The sequence below is a fragment of the Apus apus genome, chromosome 2, assembly GCF_020740795.1.
Source record: "Apus apus isolate bApuApu2 chromosome 2, bApuApu2.pri.cur, whole genome shotgun sequence".
NCBI classification, from domain to species: domain Eukaryota; kingdom Metazoa; phylum Chordata; class Aves; order Apodiformes; family Apodidae; genus Apus; species Apus apus.
This window is the reverse complement of record NC_067283.1, coordinates 24790973-24813616: the sequence shown is the minus strand read 5'-3', so window position 1 is coordinate 24813616 and position 22644 is coordinate 24790973. Positions and strand designations below refer to the sequence as shown.

Sequence of the window (22644 nt, the reverse complement as noted above, 5' to 3'; positions counted from 1 at the left end):
GCAAATGTGGCTGTGACAATGCTAAGAGGTCAATAAAAAGATCTGTATTGCATTTAAAAGGTTCTGAGGAGCCAACACCAGTGACAACAAATCATAGGTTAGCTTCCCAGTGCTGTTTCAGAGCTCCACTTAACATACACAGCAGAAGAAGGAAAACCCAGGGCTCACAGAAGGACAGTTCTGCTGCTTGTGTCCAAGTTCCTGCTTCTGCTGAAGGAAGTGAGAACTTTGGTGCTTTGGAGGATCCAGAACTGAGATTACCCCCAGCATAGTGGGCAGCAAGAGCAAAGTGTCAGTCTGTATTCTGTGAGAGACAGCCCAGATTCTAGTTGTTGTCCTTAGATTGCAGGACAGGAAGAGATCTTCAATAAATGCAACTTAATACCCACAAGTGCTTATGACAATTCTTCTGCATATTAATGTTTATAAGCAGAGAGAGATCACCAGAGCTGCTGTTTGCATGGCATGGGGGCTGGCCACTGATTTCCCTGAAAGTTCAAAGTTAATGTAGGTAGCAAGTAATTACAAACACTTCCATTCACAATGCACGTTTCATCCACCATCTAATTTAGCCGTGTCCTGGCCTTGTTGTCTTGCAAATACCTTGTGTTTCACCTGGACCAGCTATCCCTCTGGGACAGCTGGATGAACCCTGGACTCCAGACTGTAAGCCTGGAAGGACGTTTGGGACAAAGAACCAAGGCTTCTTACAAAATTTGCTAGGAATATGTGAGTGAGTTATACCAGTCAGGTGATTCCCATTCTCTCATCTGTATTCCTTGCTAATCCACTCTGACTTTCAGAAAAAAAGAGGAATAATGAATAAAGCACTAACCTTCTCTCTGCAGGTCTCTGCAAAGACCCACTATGAACCTGACCTGCCTAATTATCACTGAAAGTAGATCTCTTCATGTATCTTAATCTGGAAGTCTTCCACTGAATTCTAATTTAAGTGGCTAATAGCTACCTCTTGTTAAAATGACAGTTCATAATAATTTACTGTATGTAGATTGCCCTGTTGAACTTCTCTGTAAGGAATGTGTAATGCCATAGTGAGCAACCCTGATTGAAACTGGAAATGTAGGGTGTTACATTCAAGCTAACCCTTTATAGGAATGGTGCTGTAATTCCTGACAGGGACAACGTAGTATCCAAGCACTACAGCTGTGATATTTAATTAATCTGTAATAACTGATGGCGATAATCTTGTTTTTACCAACTTAGCTGTGTTTCCTTGTATATGCATCACTCATTACATTGTTATGTCCTCATTCATCAATACATCAGTTGTAAAAATAGACTGAAATGCAATGACAGCTTCGAGTCATTTTTCTATTTATTGTAATGTAGGTGTGGCAACAGAAGGATCAGTGTTGCCATAGATATCACAGTTGAAGAGCACAGGTAAAGCAAGATTTACCAGCAGACATAGTAACTCTCTAAGCAGACCAACTGGTGTATCTGTAAAAGTTGGCCAAGACCTCAGATGCACAAAGTCTTCTTCAGAGACTGTCACAAGACGGATGGCTTGCATGCCCCACAGATTGTCTCTTGCTATTAGGGAATTTAAAATACCCCGTTAGATACAGCCCTTAGAGATCAACAGTGACACATTCTGACTTCAAATCATCATCAGGTTTTCTATTCATTGTTAGCAGAGCTGCTATAATATAGGAACCAGACTCAAGAAAAAAGTATTAGTGTTTAAACACAGGCTCATTTTTGTCAGGGAAGAAATGAAACCTGCATCCAGCTGTAGCATGGGCTATTCTGCTGCCAAATGGGAACAGAATGCTTTAAATGTGTGTCATGTGCATTTGATTTACAGCAATCTGCTCACAGGATTTTTCACACTTTATATGATTTATATAAAAACAGTGACATAATAAGAAAGTATAATATTTTTCTTGGGTTTTTGCCCACCTCATAAAATATTCACTTGCTTCAAATAATCTATAGGAATGTATGTTTACAAAAAAAAGGACCAGTGGGAATTTGCCTGGGGAAGAATCGAATGGAAAACTGAGAGGCAATTGGCCACAAATGAATATTACATAACTATTTTTCTTTCCAGTGTATGCTACAGCCAAAATGAAAATGTTAACAAAAACATCAATATATGGAATAAAAAAAATATTGATCCAAGAGAGAAGAATGTCTTGTATGTGGTTGCATTCATCCAATCAGATGAAGATTATAGAATCATAGAATATGCTGAGTTGGAAGGGACCTATCAGGATCATCAAGTCCCAACTCCTGTCCCCATGTAGGGCACCCAAAGAATCACAGCATGTGCCTGAGAGCATCATCCAAACACTTCTTGAACTCGGGCAGGCTTGGTGCTGTGACTACTTCCCTGGGGAGCTTGTTCCAGTGCTCAACAACCCTCTGGGGTGAAAAAGCTTGTCTTGATATCTAACCTAAACCTCCCCTGATTCAGCTTCCTGCCATTTCCCTGGGTCCTGTCATTGGTCACAGGAGTGAAGAGATCAGTACCTGCCCCATCTCTTCCTCTCATGAGGAAGTCATAGACTGCAATGGTATCACCCCTCAGCCTTATCTTCTCCAAGCTGAATAATCCAGCTGACCTCATCCACTCCTCATAAGTCACCAAGGGAGATTCTCCCAGTGTGATACAGAAACAATCTGGGGATTGAAAAAAGGAATGTCCTTATGTTCAACCTGTATCCTGCAGTTTTTCTTGCTTCTCCCTAACTCTTCATGTGGGTCCAATTAAAGTCAAAAGGCAACCATGGAGGTGGCTTTTTCCTTAACTCACAAAGTTTTTGACTGAAGCTGTGTAACGTGTTTCAGTTTATTTAGCTCTACCCCTCACTATTCTTATTGTAAATTATATTAATATAATTAATGCTATCCACAAAGATTATTTTGCAGGTGATAAGGGCTGTGAAAACTTCTCTCTGAAAAAAAGAGGGTTATAGATGCAGATTAATTCCAAATATCTGCTTTAATTTTTCAGGCTGTTTAAAATATTATAATCTAATATAACACCAGAGAATCACAGAATAATTTGGGTTGGAAGGAGACTTTTAAGGTCCACTAGTCCAAACCTCCTGCAATGAGCAAGGACATCTTCAACTAGATCAGGTTGCTCAGAGCAGTGTCCAATCTCACCTTGAGTGTTTCCAGGGATGGGGCATCTTCCACTTCTCCATTACCCCTTGTCTTGTCATTGGATACTGCTGAAAAGAGACTGGATCCATCCTCCTGACACCCACCATTTAGATATTTATAAGCATTTATGAGATCCCCCCCTCCAGGCTGAACAGCCCCAGCTCTCGCAGTCCTCAGCACAGGAAAGGCATGGACATGTTGGTATGGGTCCAGAGGAGGGCCACAAAAATGGTGAGAGGGATGGAGCACCTCTGATACAAAGAAAGGCTGAGAGAGTTGGGGCTGTTCAGCCTGGAGAAGAGAAGGTTCTAGGGAGATCTTCTTGTGGCCTTTCAGTACTTACAGGAGGCTTATAAGAAAGAAGGAGAATGGCTTTTTAAATCAGGGCCTGTAGTAACAGAACAAGGGGCAGTCATTTTAATTGGAAAAAGGGTAGATTTAGATTGAAAATTAGGAAGAATTTTTTTATGATGAGGGAGATGAGACCCTGGAACAGGTTTCGCAGAAGCTGAGGATGCTCCATCAAGTGGTCAAGGCCAGGTTGGGTGGGACTTTGAGCAACCTGCTCTAGTGAAAGATGCCACTGCCCATGGGAGGCAGGACTAGATGATCTTTAAAGGTCCCTTCCAACTCAAAGCATTCTATTGCACATCAACGGGTACTGAGAGCCTGACAATTTTTCTGTGAACTATCATTGTTTTGTTACGGTGAGATTATTTAAAGAGTGTGTCCTTTGAATAATGATTGAAGAGGATGAACTAATTTTTCCAGACACTCAATGTGAACCACTCTCTGTACTGTATTATGGCTTGACTACAAGTGTAATTGCATGTGTCGTTGCGTCATTCCCCACAAAAGCACCAAAGTCGATTTTCTTTTAATTTCAAATCCACAACAGCTTAAACTGCTCTATATCAGGGCACGTGTGCTGTTGTTACTCACCATCTCCTCTGAACTAAGTATTTCTACCCCCTCCTTTTTTCCACTGCTTGTATCACCACAGCCTGTGTTAAATTCAGAGTTGCAGAGGCAGAAAATGATGTCACTTGTGCACTCCAAGGCTCAGTTTCTGCTGGGGTAGCTTTCTGAACCACATCTTCGTAACACGAGCACAAGGGAGGGCTGGAAAAATATAGCTGAGGCAAAGTACACCAAAAAAGAATGAAAAAAAAATAGAAAGCCATGTTGTTTATTGCACAAGTTAATTATTACTATTTATATTTAAAGATTAATTCTACAATTATTTTTTTCTGTTTTTTAAACACAGATCATTCTTCCTGGGGTAACATCATGTCCAGCTTGCTTAAGCCAGATGCACATTCTTAAGATTATGAAATAGGGTCACATGCATCTTTCAGAAAACTCAGTAAAACAGAATGGAAGTGCAACAAGGTACAGGGAGTCCTGTAGACACTAGACTCCAGAAGTGCTTGGAACGTCTCTCTTCAAATACTCCTGTTAACACTTTGGGCTAAAGTACTTCGTGGTTTACACCTTCCTGTTTTACATTTGAAAAAGGTAAAAACTAAAGATTTTGAAAGAAATTACATGAGCCAGTCTTCCTAAGTATTTCAAACATTGACTACTGACAAATCCCCTGAAATACTTTGCTAGTCCCTTCTTGGAATTTTCTTTACATTTTCTTGCTTTTAAACCTTATAAAAGCCTTTGGGGCTAACAGCCAGGAGGGGAATTAGGGATGGCTTCCTAGGTACTGAAAAAGTAGTCATTTTCTTGGCTAAGATACATACTAATACATAGTAGGAATCACCTCCCAATAATAGCCATTAAAGGATACAGAAATACCATACTTAGACCTACTTATAATACAAATGGGATTAATTTAACTTCAAGGAGCTTGAAGTTAGGTGCTGGTTCTCAGCTATGTACCTCAGCTCCCCTCCTGGGTAATGGAAACCTCCCAAGGGCCACTCACTCCAGGTGCCCCTGGCAGGTGGAAGGAATCTGCTCCACAAAGTCCTGTAATGCTTTACCTCCTTTTATATTTTATAAAAAGGTTCAGCCTTTTCTGAAAACCTAGATAATTTGGTTTGCATATTATTAGAGTCCCAGGCAAAAAATTCTCATTCAAAGCACATTTCTTGTATTTTTTGCTCTTTCAAAGTACCTTTGTCATATTACCCAGTCTAACAACAACCATCTTCTGTTTTCTCTGTAGTGTGTGTTATCACATCGCCTGCTGAGAGATGTAGTGTGGAGTCTTTTCAGAACTTTGTGATTACCTAAAAAGGAAACACAAACCAAGTTTGTAGCTACTTTCTTTATATTTTTGATTAGTTTATTGGCAAGGATTTAGTCAAAGTTGACTTGTTGTTGACTGGTTCTCAAGGGGAAAATGAAGCATCAAATATTGCAGCTCTGATGTAATCTGAAGGAATTGATAAAGTAGATTTATTTGGTCACTTGATATGTGCAGCTCAGAAATTGCCAGTTTACCATAGCCAATAATTTCAGTTTGTTAACGTAACACTCGGCTCTCCAAGATGCACCAGGCAAGCTAATGGAAATTAATGGTAATCTGCATGAGTAACAACTGACTAGTCATCACATCAATGAGCATTTGGCTCCCTGATAGTGACATTATCTACAAGACTACCAAAAGAAATGAACTAATATCCAGCAAGTGACCTACATGCTTGCAATTTCATGTAGCAGTGCCTTTAGGTGCCTGACACTTGAAACTGAGAATCTGGAACCTATATTTCTCAGGAGATTTTGGTATGAAAACTTCAGGAGGGTTAGACAAAAGATCAAAGAATTGTGTAAAGGTAACCAGTAGGGAATACAGGAGTATGAGACCACAGATTCATCTTCTGCCTTTCCTCATTTTCTTGGGCACTTGACTAGAAATTGTAGGGTGCCACATCTCTCCACTTGGGACTCATGGTCACCAGATTTCTATCATGTTAGGAAGAGCTGAGTAGAGCTCACCATTTCCCTTGGAAATGTAGTTGCCAGGAGATCCTGGTGTCAATTAAAACCATTTGCAGAGCATTGCAGGCTAATGGCTAGAGCTTCTGCTTGGGAAATAGGAGGGGCTGATTCTATTCCTTTCTCCTATGTGGGGGTCACACCCATGGCATTTTTTTTGCCTGAAGGGGCTATAGCTACAATGCTGGTCTGTGCAGGACCTGGGATTACAGAGGTTTGATGTACAGCTCACCCCTGGCCCAAAGCCTTAGCCTAAATCAGGAATCCAGGAGTAAAGTGTCCAGCTGGGAATGAGGGGACAATTTTACTAATTTCCCTCAGATTATCTGCACATTTGGCAATGCAAACAGACCTGCAACCTCGTCCTCAGATCCACATTCCCCAAACTCTCAACATGGAGGTGTGCTGGCTTGCTCATGTCTTGTCCAGGTGCCACTGCCCTGTGTTTTCCCTTCCAGAGTCAAGACAGGCAGGGCTGGTTGGTGTCCCTCTGTGCTCAGTGGCACGACCTGGGAGGGTCTGCGCACCACTCTGCTAGTTAAGAAATCCTAGAGACCTTGGGGTTGGAGTTGGGTGCACAGCTATACACCTTGAGAGAGCTGCACAAGTTTGAAAGGAAGCTCTCTAAGGAACTTGCAGTCAAACAAGGAGGTAGCAAGTGAATTTTCAAAGTTTCTGGGGATAATGTACCAACGGCATTTTTGCGTCACACTTTTGTACTTAGCCACTTGGCACACAAATCCTGTTTTGTACTGTTAAAACCATTTATTTCTCCAAAGGTGTGTCAGCACTATTGTGAAAAGTGGAATTGCAGAAGTATCAGAGCAGAATAATTAAATGAAAAGTTTTTTTCCAGTTCTTCCTCCAAAAAGGTTTGCTTTCTTATCATCTCAGCAAATAAATGTTGCTCTACTGCCCTCTTTTGAATCTTACCCCATTACACCCTCTTTTCTGACTAAATTTGATTGCTCTTGTTGGCCTTGTGGCTATGCAGGGAGGGTTGTCCCAACCTCTTGGGTTAACCTGATGTTAATTTTTAATTAAATCCCTGCTCAGCTTAGTACTGCAGCTGTAGAAATCAGGATGGAGCCAAAAGAGATGTCAGTACTAAGTAGGATGCTGTGCTCCTCCCCAGATGAGCTTCAGGACTAATCCCAAAGTGTCAATGGCATTACTATAATAGCTGAAGCAGGAAGAATATCTCAGCACATAATGAGCTACGCTACATTTACAAAGAAAGAAAGAACAATATTCTAATTTAAAAAACAGGGATTTCATATGTAACATAAAAACAACAGAGGGTAAATAATTAATACAATCACGAAAAAGCACTGGTCTTTAGTAGCATGCTTATGATTAATTACTAAGTGATGTTCTAAAACCTAAATGTGTAAAGTACATTTATACTGTCTTAGCATCAAGCAAGGACATTGTTGGACTGGTGGGAAAAGGATAAATAGTGTAGAAACAGAAATCAGAACAGTACCTGTGCTGCGCCTGAGTCTGCTCTCGGCTTATCCACCCTCCCTTCTGCTGCAAGCAGGCTGCCCATGGGCAGTAGTGCCAGCTGGTGTAAAAAATTAATATTTCTAGCATGAGACCCCCAAACTCCAGGGCACTTGAGTGTGCTGCTTTGCACATCCCAGCTTGCCTGTCATAAAACCCCTGAACCTGGATCACTGCAGATGGGGGCAGAACCATGGAGATACTGCTCTGTTCCTCCATCCAGAGGGTGGCAGCATCCATCTCTTGGGGCTCCCCTTTCTGTGAATCTTTCTGCCTCCAAGTTGTTTCTGCCCTGCCCGTTGACCAATACTGTTTACCTGCATGTACCTTTTCATTCCAATGTGGTCAGCATCCTTGATCCAATACTGCCACTAACCCAAGTGTGCTGTAGTGCTATGGGCCATTCTTATGGTTAAAGTAGAGAAAAGCCACTTCTTCATCGGGGGCTTTATACTAGGATTGTTAAAATGCTGCTGTTCAACAATTGTTGAAATTGTTGTCAGTGGAAAATACTCTTGAGAAAGAGGAAGAGAAAGTAGCATGTCAGTCATTCCTGTGGTTAGAGAAGGCTATAAGAAGAAAGACTAGAAATATCAAGGCTATCAAATATATGATTTAGCATGGGAAATAATTCTTACTCATTTACTCATATGTAGTTTCATATGGCAGAGTTATCACAATTAAGGAAAAATAATGTGCTAAATATTTTATGGCTTTTTTTTTTTTTTTTAATTAGGAGAGACAGAAGCAAGAAACACTTTAAATAGCTCTTTCAGTACATGATAACAAATGTTCACAAAGTCTCATGAGGATAAGATTTACTTGCAGCTACAGCTATAACCCAACATAGGGCTGCTAGCACTCCCAGCACAAACTACAGGAAAAATAGCTGAGGTAATGAGCTAGTGAGAACAGAGGCACCTACTAGGCTGGCTTTGCACCCCACTAGAGAACACTTGCCAGCACCATGCATAACTGTATGAACACATCTTCATGCTTGACTGTCTGCTTATGGTTTATATGCCCACGCACCTTTTTGGTGGTTTTGAACCAATGGACATTGCAGTGAAAACTCTGGAGAGGCAGAGGGTTCCAGGCATTTTCCTCTGATCCAGCTGTCCCATTTTTTCTTCAATTGACTTTTCTACCATTGCTGATCAAATACAAATATGTGGCAGACAGCGTAATTACATATTATTTCTGTGCCATTTGCTTGTCCCATTACCTCTGGCACATCAGAATGCTTGTGGCAAAGCTGAGACAGTAATAGGGCTACCTCTTATTAGAGGCAAATCCTTTGAACCCTCTTTTCCATCACTTGGAGTTTTATGTAATCTCAGTGACACATGCTGGCAACACTCCCATTTGGATCTGGTAGATTATATCCACTTGTTACCTTGAAGTGGAAGTGCCACACCTTTAGTACATTTTGAAATGACATATTTCTGCTTTAGATGAGAACAGTTTTATGACTGATCTCATATTTTTCTTTCCCTCTGAAAATGGGTGACTTTCCAGACCATTTCAAGGTAAGAAAAGTTGTCACAATGCTCTTGCAGAGACAAATGCTACACAAGTGATTGTGTTGCTCACTACATGTAGACTAAGCATTCAAGTCTGTGTGCCCTTTTCCTGTTACATTTCTGAGTTTCAGGTATGTGGAGTGTTCACAGGATTGTTCGCCCAGGTAGTAAATATCTAACTCTTAATTTTTAAACTGTCTGAAAAATACAGGTGTGTGAGTGCTCACTGTCTTAATGTGGCCTAAGGTGCTCTATAGGCATGCTGCTCAGTGAGTGGTCCCTGCAATTCTAGTGGTCTGTGGGACATGAGAAGGCACTGTGCTTTGGCAAAAGCTGTGTTTCTCACTCTAATGCAGAAGTCCCAAGGACCATTGCTTGCTTCAACTCCAACAGCTGTGAAACAGTGTGATGATATAAGGCAACCCCTGGATATTTTTCCTAGAAAAGCCAGATGGGTGTTGATTTAGTAAAAAAAAAAAAAAAAAAAAGAAAACCAAAAGCTGCCAATCCAGTTCCCTCCAAGCCTGTGGAGTCATGGACACGTTCGGCTTCTGCAGTACTTTGTGCTTCTGAAGCAGTCATTCTCAATGGCCTAAGGGTTACACTGCTTGTGTCTATCTGCAGGCCAGCCAAGCTGGATGCTTTAGGGAGTGTGAGATCCCATGGTGTTGTTCTCAGTTTGTCTCTCTTTTCCTGCCAGACTTGCCTGTTCATCTAGCTAGAAGTTACCCAACCTCTGTCTTTCTCTAGCCTTATAAAAATGCATTCTGAGCTGCCATTATGCCTATCCACAAACCAGATTTTGTGGGGGTTTTTTAGATATTTTTTTAAATATCAGTATCCAGATTCTTCACAGGTCTGAAGCTGTATATGCAGGTTAGAAGCAGCTGAATCAGCACAAGCAAACTAGACTCAGCTGTCAAAGACACAGAGCAGGACTGTAGGAGGAACTTTTTACAAGGCATGTAGTGAGAGAACAAGTAATAATGGCTTTAAACTGGAAGAGTGTAGATTTAGACTGGATATTAGGAGGAAATTCTTCACCATGAGGGTGGTGAGAAACTGGCACAGGTTGTCCAGGAAGCTGTGACTGCCTCCTCCCTGGAAGTGTTCGAGGCCAGGTTGGATGCGGCTTTGAGCAGCCTGGTCTAGTGGGAGGTGTCCCTGCCCATGCAGGGTTGGAACTAGATGAACTTTGAGGTCCCTTCCAACCCAAACTGTGCAATGATTCTATGTTTCTTAACCCAGATCTGCTGCTGACAACAGCATAACATGGAGATGGGCCCCATGTAAACTGAACTTATTACTAGAGATCCATGGAAGAGGCAAAATTAAAAGCATACCTATGCCCAGAAAAATCATACATGAGCACACACAAGGCTGGGAGCCCTCTCACACACATGCAGAGTGCACTTCAAGTCTAAAAAGACACTCATACCAATTAAAAAAACCCAAAAAACTAATTTATCTTAACAAATAGAGCCTAATACTTCTTTTGTTTTTGTTGCTGAATTCCCAGAAGGGTCAGCTACAGCGTGTCTCTTCAGGAGGACTCCACAATGAAAAAAACAACCCAGAGTTGCATCTTACTGATCATCCTTCTAATTGTAAGTATGAGAAAACTGAACCGCTCATGACACCTGCCAAAATTAACCTTGTGGTGTTGTTGAGAAAAATACCAAGTTATGTTTGTTGTACTGCACAGGTGAAGGAGTGAGTTCCTTTACTGGTGAATTTCAAAGTAAGATTAATAGGGTTTCTAAGTAAGATCTCTCACAAAATTTGAATTTGAAACAATTGTTCCTGGGTGAGACAGAACTGCAAGTCTGAAGAAGGTAATGCATATGATTTTTCCTTTCTGTGTTTTACAGCCTACAACATAGCAATGATATGAAAACTTACGAGCTTGAAAACATGCTTAACATTGGTGTGTGAGCCTTAGACTGACTTAATAAATTGTGTATTATAACTGTTTATAGTTACTCTGCTCTTAGGAAAGCAACTGAAATGGAAACTGACAGTATAAAATTTATTTGTTCCATTCAAATGCTGGTTTCAACTGTTTCATATCAATATTGCCATTATTTCATTTTATGCAACATGGCTGGATAACTATTGTTCTAACTATGTAGCAAATTAATTTCTACTTGACTAAAAACCTCTCATCTAAGTTGAGTGCTTTCTCTGATCTCTACTTGTGGAACCTGAAATTATTAGCAATTAGCATAAAATCAAAGACATTACACAATGTCAGAAATGAAAATACTACCCAGACAGTTGCAGAATGATCAGAATACGTCTGAACAATGCTACTGGGAACAAGCACCTTTCTACCCTGGTGTGGTATGACTGACTCATATACTGGATGCCACCTTATTCCCCAAATATTTCTCTCTGTGTTCCCAAAGCAAGATTTGATTCTTACTCTTCCTAACTGTGTTTTGTTAGTTAACTCCTGATGCCCCTCTGCTTCTCAACTTCTCTTCCAACACCTGAATGTGGAACATTTCTGTACATCTCCTCATCAGCTCCCATACTTTCTGGCTGTAAGTTGCAGAAACAGGACTAGAAGACACATTGGGGAACAGTAGAGACTCCTCTCTCTGGTTTGTCTGCTGAGTTTTGTCTCTCCTTTTCTTCCAGCCTTGCATAATTTTCCCACAGCGCTCTTCACCTCTTAAATTTATGTGAATAAAAAGGAGGGAAGGAAAGTAGAGAACTGTAAGAGAATGATGGATAGAAGGAGGCAATAAGAAACCAGTGAAACAGGATGATGAAGAACCCAGGAGAAGAGCAAAGAATACCTAATTTTGGTATTCGGTATTTGGTATTAGGACCTTCAGCTGGAGAAGAGACAGAGAACAGAAGAAAGAGCAGAGGAGAGCTAATACATATCTGCTAACTTGGTGTCAAAAGTAATTAATCCTGAGTTAATTAATGATCTGAGGAATCACCCTTGTGTCAGTAAAAGTCTTCTGACTCAAGATGTATCAGAGTATTCTGATATTTGTGTCCTTTTGTGGCTGGTACACTTAGCCCTGCAAGGGATGCATGCAGCAGTGCACCAGCTGGGGTATCACCCATGGCCAAACATCTCTCTAACCAAATGGCCTGACAGAGACCAGCTTCCTTCTCAGCTTGAATCCCAGCTGAACTGCATTAGCCTGACAGGGTCCTTGGCAAAGAACAGAGTCCTCCTGTAGAAGCCGAAGCCATGGACCAGGACCAGGTCCAAATTATTTTTCTTCCCCAGTCAAATAACAGGACTGTAAATATTCTGGTAACTAAAACTGGCAGCAGCATTTCTGAGTGTCTGAGGTGCTCTGACTTACAGCGTGGATTGAAAGTGATCCCTTGAAGTATTGGGTTGATCCGTGCCCTGTTTTCCACCAAGCTTTTACCCATGGTAGCATATGTGCAATGTTAGTTCTGTGCTCATTCCTGCAGTGTTCCAGTGCTAGGATTTCTTTAAGAAATTCTGCAGTGAGATCTGCATCCCCTTCCTTTTAGATGTCTTTGCACCAGAGGGCTCTCTAACTTTTGACCTCAATGAATAACTTAACACAAGTTTCCTTACATTTTCACTGTCCTAGTATCTATACTCTTTCCATCCCCACTGCAGTGGCCATACTGTTGATCCACTTAGATATCTCCTAAATTAATCTATCTTCCAGTAAGGGAGAAGACACAGTCGTCTAAGTAGACCATGAACAAGCTCTGTTTCTTTTATGTCACTTGCCAGAACACTGCTGTTATATCAAATATGAAAAATATTTGGCATCAGTCATCAATAAGGACAAAATGGATGCTGCAGCTGAAGACCACACTATTGTTCAATTAGGATTATTAGACCAAGATTGTATTTTAAAATAAATTAATTTTGAGTAAAAAACTAATTGTGCGAGTTCAGTAAGTCCAAATCTGTCCAGTTGGTAGCAGCCTCAGTCACTAAACTGTGGATAGACTGACTGGTACATTGTGTCAGCTCCTGAAAGGCTTGAGAATAATTCCCACTCACAAAACATGGAAAATTAATTGCATTAAAGCCTAAATCAGGCTGTTCTGGGCATAAAGCTTCCTCACAAATCCTGCAGCAATGGAAAAGAACTGTAAGACTTATGAGTTGCTTTTCTTTACAGGTGCCTTGTTTTCATCTTCAGTGGTTGATAATCTCACGCTTGTTTAAACAGCTGCCAAAATCTGCACTGTATGTCATATGGGATCTCAGTGTGAGATAATTTCCATCCTGCTTCAACAGCAACTATGGGAAAATCCTAGCATGTGATGGTTAAGCAAACACATCATGTTGATGTAAAAAATAAATTCTCTACTGCTTCCTAGCACATTTGTGATGGATAAGAAATTATTTTTTATGTTTATTATTTATGTTTTCTGAGTGCCATGCACTAACTACCTTCCTAAAGTGTCACATTATTTTTTTTCTCTGTTCTAACATTAGCAGCTGTGAACAGTAGTTCAAACATAATCAAGGTACGAGAGGGCCTCTGCAACCAGTCTAAGTCATGCTGAGCTCTTGCTCAAATGTCTTAAGGGACAGGAGTTTAGTGACCCATAAAGTGGTGACTGCATATAGCAGTTTTTAAAGAAACCTAGCAAATGAATGTTTAAGTTATCGAAACCAGTCACAGGAAGGAAGGAAGGAAGGAAGGAAGGAAGGAAGGAAGGAAGGAAGGAAGGAAGGAAGGAAGGAAGGAAGGAAGGAAGGAAGGAAGGAAGGAAGGAAGGAAGGAAGGAAGGAAGGAAGGAAGGAAGGAAGGAAGGAAGGAAGGAAGGAAGGAAGAGAAAAAAAGCTACAAATGCCTTCTTTTCCTAAACATCATGTATAGTCAACAGGTAGTATAATTCAGGCTCCTTGGTGGTGGAAGAAAAATGTTTATGTATACTTGTTCATCATGTCCAATATTTTGGGGAAGAAAAAAAAAATATTTATGTTTGCTTTATCTTGATTCTTTCTTGCAGAAATGGGCACGGTCTTACACAGGTGAATAGCAGGTGTATGTCTCAGAGAAACCAGGTCACTATTTGTACATTTTCATATAGTTTAAGAACAAAGCCGAACTGCTTTCTCTAGGTTCCTTTATTATTTGTGGGTATAAAGTGAACTTCAGCATTCCCAGCAGCCTGTTTTTTCTCTCTGTAATAATAATTCATTTTCTTGTAACAGTCATTTGTCACGTGGTGGCTTGGTGGTCGTATGTATGACGTCATTTACTTGGACTTTTAGGAGTGACATCATCTGTACGGCTGCTAAACTGCTGCATGGGACACCACTTACACAGTTTTCTTCTGAAGAAATCATACCAATCATTTTTAAGCTATGTAACACATCCTGATTATTAAGTTGTGAATTATTGATTTCTCTTCAATAAAGAATATTTATAAATTAATGAGGAATTGCTTTATTGTATCAACATTGTTTATATTTTCATCTGAAGTAACTGATGGAAGGGTTTTGAATGCGCAGCAATGGACGAATGAACATGCAAAATTTCTCAATACCATAGGCAGTAACCAGGTGAAAATAGTTTACTCTTGGCTTTTTTATGATGAAAACATGCATCTTAAAATTTGATTCCTAAAATACCTAGACATAATTACAAAAACTTAGTAGCAGAGGTGACTCCTCATCAGTAACTCCATGTGAGCATACACACAGGCACACACATGCAGACTTGTGGGGCATTCCCAGCCTCACACACTAAGCTTTTACCCCATGTAGCCACGCCCAGGGGTCTGCTATTTTTGGTAAGAGAATAGTGACCCAGAGATTTCTTTCTGCCCTGTTTGCCCTTTCCTGACCCCTACTGTAAGGAGCATGAGAAGAATGAAACAATACTAATCAAACTCACAAAGTGTACCAAGATTTTTATCTGACTGAGCACCAGGAATATACAGCTGGATCATCAGCCCACTGAACTGACTCAAGGGAGATCAGGCTTTAGGCTCCGTGTCCCAGAGGGGTGGTGGACACATGGTTCTCCTATGCACAGTAGAAGAGAGCAGGATTGCAAACAGAGGTATGACTGTGCAACCTCCAGCAAGTCACCAGATTTAGTTTTCATTACTCTGCTTAAATGGTCTTTTAAAAAAGACTGTAAGGTAGAAGGAAATATTTTTCAAAATTCCATGGCTAGTTTTTCAAATCTAGGGAAAAAGAAATCAGTAATAGCAATCAAAAGGAAGAGTACATTTAAAGGGCATATTACAGATGAACAACATCCATAAAGTACTAAGTGTAATGCTTAATCTGATTTCACACACAAACTATTTTATTACTTCAAAAGTGCCTGGAAAGATTTGTGTGCAAATAACTTTGAAAATCACAGTCTTCATATTTGGCAATAAGAAAAAAAGAATTGGAAAAATTATGAGACAACTGTAATCTAATATTATTCTTCCAGTCTTTATCCAAACTTGCTTTAGATTTACTGTGGGCTATTAAGTGAATTCCACTGATTAAGTAATTTATTTTTTTATTGAGCTTTAGTGATACAATTCCATATTTTTAATCTCTCTGAGTAAATTCCTGGCCCAAATGCTAGCAACAGAAGTTCTGCTGGCAGTTTCAGTTGAGCCATGATTGCCTGCCTAGAGGCAGTAGAGTGGGAAGGCCTCCTGGTTACATGGTTGAGCCCTTTAAATAATTTTGTGCACAATCCATTCATCCTGTCTGCCACCAACAGTGCCCTCTGCTTCCAAGTATAAAAGTGCTCTCATTAACTTGTACCCAACAAGAGCTGACTTCTTCAGGAGTTGGCATAGTCCTTTACACACAGAGTTATGAAACCGACCTTTAAAAGTAAAGAAGTGTCTTCAGTCTCTGAGTTATATTTTACCTCTCACGATTGTCATCCCTAGTTACAAACTGTTATTTCTTCACCAGTTCAAAGATGTAAATAGAGCATTCCTTTTCTAATGGCATATCTTACTTTTAGTTTCAGCTCATGTTTCTGCACAGTACAATCTTCCAGGAATGGTCTGTTCTTTTAAAAATGGAGTGTAAAAGAAAATATAAAGGAGGTTAGAACAGGAGAAAGATGTTCCAAAGCACTGAACAGTTCTACAGATTCTATCTGTGTAGCTGGCATTTGCCAGTCATTTCATATCTCTGTTGAGCTTTATTCTGTACAGACAAAGCAAATGAAACTGCAACAGTATTTTTGGCCAGCACCACCAGTCTGTCTGGTCTCTATCAGTGTGAAATGATTTTGATCTTGTTTGGTCAAACAGATGTGAAGAACAGATCATCTCCTTCCTAGAAGAAAACAGAAAAAAAATAAAAGCAATGTTTAAGGTCAAGGAAAATTGGTGAAGTTTTCCAAGCATAAACAGATGGTGATGCTTTCAAAACATGAACAGAGGTGATGCCATGGAAGACCTCCTAGCTTTCTTTGACAACACTGTTATTACTCTCTCGACTGCAAACAGTTTGGAACTGGGGTATTATTCAAAATTAAAAAAAAAAAAAAAAAAGCCACAAAGCATGGAGAATCTACAAATCACCAAAGCTTGTTGCAATATGTGGAGATGAAGCACTAAGACAGACAGACTTGAGAGCATCCAAAGAACCTTATCTGCACTTTCCTAAACTTCTTGCTGGATTTTGGATATTGCTTGTTTTGTTTTTAAATGGTCCCTAGAGACTCCAGCTACTCCCTTTAATCCTTCCATAAACAAAGGATCTGTGATATGTTTGGCTTTGCTTCTGTACTTCCTGTTCTGGCTTTCTAGATGCTTGATTTTTCACTTGGATGGCCAGATGAAGTGTTCCAAATGTCTTAACTGTCCGAGTATATCGATGTGTATGTATATATACATACACATACAACTTATATAAAATTTTATCTGCCAGAAAATACCTTCCTTCTTATTCATCCCATTTTATTTCAAGTACCTTTTTAAATGCAATGAGATAAACTTCCTTCACTATCCTCCAGTCTTCAAACAGCATCTATATGCAGTTCAAAATGAAAATTTTAGTATCAAAAGAAGATAGATTAAATTAGGGGTATATGAGTACAAAAAGATGAAACTGACATGGTTTGGCACAGAAGTATCAGGATAAAGTAATGCCTTTTTTTTTTTTTTCAAGTGAGTTAAAACATACTGTGGTTTTGCTATGTATTTTACCAAGGTGTTCTAATGTGCAAATGGAAAACAAAGTAATGTATTAATAAGATAGAGCTGCTTGTGATGTGCAAGTTTAATAAAAAAGGAAGCAACAATTTAAGAAATAAGCTGATATTTGAACTTTCAAACCTGTCATGGTTTCAGTTTGAACAAATACAAATGGTTGTTTAAGGATCTGAATACTACTATTTGGTGCTAAAAACATCAAGTCTCTGTGTATATGACAGTCCTAAGTTTTGAAGCAGCCTGTAAATTACTCTCTGGGTGTCTGGGATAGCATTAGTATGGTTTAGTATAGGGAAGTAGAGGGTCATACAAAGAAAATGTCACAGCAGCATTGCTTTTGCTGGGGAAGAAGAGGAACAAATCTTTTCCTATCACCTTCATGCAGAGAGGTGTCCTGGTACAGGAGGAATACAGAACAGAATTAACTAAAGCTCCACACTCTCATTGCCACCCTGGCTCACACGCCTGTGCTGTGCGATGGATGGATGGATGGATGGATGGATGGATGGATGGATGGATGGATGGATGGAAGGAAGAAAAAAAAAAGATAGCTGATCTCTCTACTTGAGATTTTTTGTCTTCCAGAGAAAACAATCATTCCCTTTGTCCTTCAGGCTGCTCAGATGGGGGAGAAGTCAGAAGATGCCCCTTGATCAAGGAGGACTTTGTTATTCAGAGTCTCAAATTTAGGGTCACTTTACTTACATACTTAACTGGGAGCTGAGGCTAGGTAGTGAGGTTTAAACTCTCTGCCCTATACTTCTATGACCTTAGGAGCTAAAGGAGCTTAAAGCAGCTGACATGAAACATGAAATGATCAGTTTTGAGACTGAGATATTTTGTCTGGCCAGTCTGGAGAGGAATGGGCACAAACAAGTGGAAGTACATGGGTGCAGCTTTGGGAAGATACAAACTTTTTTTGCAGATCACTAAAGTAAATTAAAAGAATTTGAATACTTTATCAAATATTTAATGGTCCTTTCTTTTACCAAGAAAAAGGACTTGTTTAAAATCCTGTGCTTATAGTGAGGTAAACTAGTAAAAATTCAGCATTTAGTTTGCAAGCAGTATAAGGCCCATGATAATGCTAAAAATATATGCAAATAAAATGTCTTTGAATAATGCATAACAGAGATTTCTGAGCCTCCTTTTTTATTTTATCCTCCTGGTTTATCCACTTGCACTAACAGTTTTTCCTTTCTGTACAGAGAATGGTTCTAAGTCTTTCTTCTACTGTAAATTATACTGATCCTACGATAGAGCCTGTAGTGACTGAAAATTCAGTCATACGACAGAAGATAATAGATTCACAGTTCAAATGCTATGAGAGGATGAACAGAGCTCCTCCGTATAAGAAAAAAGGTAAAAAAGATTTTTTAAAAATCTGTTTGTATATTGCCATGCTTGCTTATATATCTATAAAGATACATTTTCTCTGCATACCAGCCCATAGTCTTCTGTGGGGGTGGAGTTTCCTTCCCTTGAGCACTAGTCAAATTCACAGTTACTTTATATCCTCTTAAGTGCAAAGAAAGAAAAAGCCTGGAATGAGCCCAAGGAATGAACAGTTCTTCCTCCTTATGCAGATGGTAGGTCCTTTATCTACGTTTCTGGCTCAGTGCTTTGCTGCTTGAACATCTCATGTTCTTGCTTGAGAATGGCATTCTCCTGAGCCTTTCAGAAAGCTCACACAAAGACCCGATTGTGAATGATGTTCTCTTAAATATAAATGACATTCTGTTTGCATCACTCACTGTTTCGTTTTTCTGTCATTCATGTATTGACTGATAGCTGCCAGTCTAGTTCCAGGTATTCCATATTCAGCAGTAACACTAGAAAAAAAGAGGTTTTTAAAGTATTCAGGACACATCTTTATTGAATTTGAGGCACATATGACAATTAATAAAAAGGGAAATGACAAATGGTGGTGCTACAGTTGCACAGTATAAACGAAGAAGCATTTCTGGTTGGGACTTAATGTTCTTGTTACTTTTTTTCACAGAAAATATGGAAGAAGTTATAAGGAGGCTAGAAAAAATTGGAAGTATTGTGGGCATTTATTCAAGTAGAGAACAGAGATTCAGAGTACACAGTTTAAAGATAAAATATATCAAAAATAATGATGGAGTGGAGATAATGTGGGATTTCTTGGTAATACAAAACCAAAGACATTTCCACAGGTCTTTACCACTAAAATTTTACTGATCTCTGTAAGACTCAAAGAATAAGTAGATGTTAAGCTACTCAGGTCCTGATGCAGAAAAGTTTTTTAATTGCTATAGAGATTCCCATTCCTTCAAATAAGTTTTCATTCTGGACAATAATGGGGAAAGCCCACAAGTATTTAAACAGGGTTATGGCGCCTTGCTCGTGTGATTAGTTGCAAAGGGCTGGAGTGTTTTCTGAGCACGAGTCCCACTCATGAGACATATGAATTCCTGGCAGTGTTCCCAAGGGCAGTGTTGTGCCAGGAGGACAGTCATGGCAGACCCGCAGCCATCGGACACAGGACAGCTGCTCCCACGTTCCTTTGACTGGCAGCTAGATGTACACACGATGCTGTTGGGGACTGTTGTGCACATACAGTGTGCACTTAACTCATATATAACACAGTCCAAGGATACTGGGTGACTAAGGAATGATGCCAAAACTACTGAAGTTGCATTTGCAACTGAATTACAGGATCCCCACCAGCCCTCCCAACATTTACACTTCATAAAGAGTTGGAAGTGGACAAGGGTCAAAGTCTCTTGGCTGCAAATTTGAAAGGAAGGATGGGATGAGATGGGGTGTCTCCTGAGAGGAAAAGCCCAACACATGAGCTGAACTGGTATGGGGGGTAAGCATTTTCAGCACAAACGGTAGTGGAGTCTAACACAGAAGCTCCCAGGAAAGCCCAGTGTCTGGTATAACTACAGAGCCAGCCAAGGTGTGTCTAATTTTTCCCTGGTGTCTCGGCAGTCTCTGATGTAACCTGTTTGCAGACTGATGCAAAGGCAGGTTAAATACTTCATAATCCTCATGAGCTTGTTTAACCCTTCCTTTTCTGTTTTATTACTTGCACTTTTTATTTCCTGCAGCACTTAAAAAACACATATATTGTGTATATCTAGATATCTATGTTTATACATATATTTATGGATATATATGTGCATATGTATCCTGTTACTTACCTTGAAAGATACATTCCACAAGGTATAGATCAACATTGGTGATTTTTTCTTTATCAGGCAAGGCAGAGGATTTAAAGCTAGAAGTTCCTACCAATCCCATTCTGCAGTGTCTTTCAGATACAAGCTCAAGTTGCAAACGTTTTCAAGTCTTCTTTTTCTTTGATATTACAAAATTACTCCTAAAAGTCTTTCAGATACATCTCAAAGCTAGAGAAGAACATGAAAATGCCTGAAGGAAAGATAAACTGCTAATATGATGGCTGGTTAATTAAGTGAACAAGTAGGATTAGCACATTTGACTTGACAATGGAAAAATAGATGTGCATAAAATCATAGGTGATGAAGACAAAGTGTTCATTGAATATCTTTTTTGCAAGACATCTAATCCGAAAAAAAAAAGCAAACCTTGAAAGTTCTATGCTTTAATTTTTTAATCCACAGTTATTTTGACTTTAAAACAGTTATCGGTGAAAAAATGAATAATTCACATGCCTTTTTACAGTTGACTTGCTTAAGTAAGAAAGCTCATCTGTGGATAATTTCAAAAACACCAGAAACAATTAGCTGCCCATATTATATTAACTTTAAATGGTTATTGGTTGCCTTCCATATGATTCTTTCAGAAACAACCTACATGGTCATAGCAGCAGTTTTTAAACTCCCTTGAGTTTCAACCAGAGTGAAAAAGGCAAGATTTGTCTTCTCACTGTATTTCCCTTTAACCTGATGGTCATGAAGATAAATACCTTTTCCCCAACACAACTGATTTAAAATGGAAAATAACTAAGAACTATAGGGTTGTTTGATTTTTGTTGGGTTTTTTTTCGTTGGTTGTTTTTTTTTTTTTAATCTGTTACTTTAATATATCCACAATGAGTCAGGAAATCATGTTACAGCAAAGCAGTCTTACAGCACTGTTTCTGTGGACCATAGTACATAACATCTCTGGTGGGAATTGAGAATGAGCTGTGTTCTGCCTCCCTAGCATGGCCATCATTTCTGGGGCTGGGAGCACAGCCTCGGCAGTGCTACCTTCCCAGAAGGGGTGTGATGAGGACAGGGGCACAGCACACATACCCAGACAACATCAGCAGGCAGCATTTTCCTGTTACAGATCGGTCTTGCACCTCGCTTCACTGGATCTGTATTTACCTGACTGATGTCCAGTGCTGAGCAGTGCAACAACCTTACAGGACCTGTCTCTGCAAACACTGCCTTTAGCTAGGACATTTCTACAAGCTCTTCCTGCCTTTACAATTCAAAGACTTAGTTTTCAGACCTGCCAAATGGCAGAAGATGAAATGAAGAGGGTGTTTATAAGGTCTTTTGATAACTAAGTCCCCCCATAACATACACATTCATGGACAAGGGTGGAAGGAAGATCAAGAAGAGGAGTTTATAGGATCAGACCCCACATTCAAAGTTCAGTTCAACAGGCTTAATATATTACTGTCCAGTAAAATTAACAAGTGGCAGACAGCAATATTCCTTGGGAGGGGAGAACACAGCAGGTTCAGGAGTGGCTGTGTGACTTGACTACTGCTTTCCTCTTGAATGTCCAGGTCTGTTCTGCAGCCGAACATGGGATGGCTGGTTGTGCTGGGATGACACACCTGCTGGAAGAATCACTGCTCAGAATTGTCCAGATTATTTTCCAGACTTTGATCCAACTGGTACAGTATTTCTTTTAATCATCTTATCTTTTGAAGGAAGTCTTTGCAACATTCACGCCATTGAGAGGAAGGATGTTTTCAGTGGCAGTTTTGTAGAATTATGAAAACTTAGAGAGTTTAGCTGAAAGTAAAATATATCAAGTTTTTTGGTTGCCTACAGTATTTATTTTAATTTGTAAATATTTTATATGTATTGATTTTTATGTAAATATAAGCCATGGATTCATGGAATCTAGTTTATGAAAATACTAACTACTTACAATATCAACATTCTTTTAGTGCCTCATTCTAAGTTTTTACAATGACAAAAAAAGCTTGTGTATATGAAATATGTATCAGCATGTTCTTTGTTTAGTTTTGTCAACGTTTGACCCAGTTGGACAACAATGCTCTCGATCCCCTCCCCCTCCTACCCAGGTAGGGAAGGAGAGAGAGAAAAAAAAGAGACTTGTCTAGATTGAAAACTGAACCGTGCAATTTTATTTAGAATATTAATACGTGATGTTAGAGTGTATATATATATAT

At 39.6% G+C, this 22644-nt stretch overlaps 1 protein-coding gene across 2 annotated transcripts in view; it reads left to right on the top strand.

Annotated features, from left to right (window-relative positions):
* Nucleotides 1–22644, top strand: part of CALCR (calcitonin receptor) — a 149479-nt gene that overhangs the window by 69403 nt on the left and 57432 nt on the right. For both annotated transcript variants that reach the window (XM_051612072.1, XM_051612073.1), the window contains exons 2-4: nucleotides 10636–10723; nucleotides 18482–18635; nucleotides 22009–22119. In XM_051612072.1, the coding sequence (XP_051468032.1) occupies nucleotides 10676–10723; nucleotides 18482–18635; nucleotides 22009–22119 (313 nt within the window). In that variant the 5' untranslated portion in view covers nucleotides 10636–10675. The remainder of the gene's footprint in view (nucleotides 1–10635; nucleotides 10724–18481; nucleotides 18636–22008; nucleotides 22120–22644) is intronic.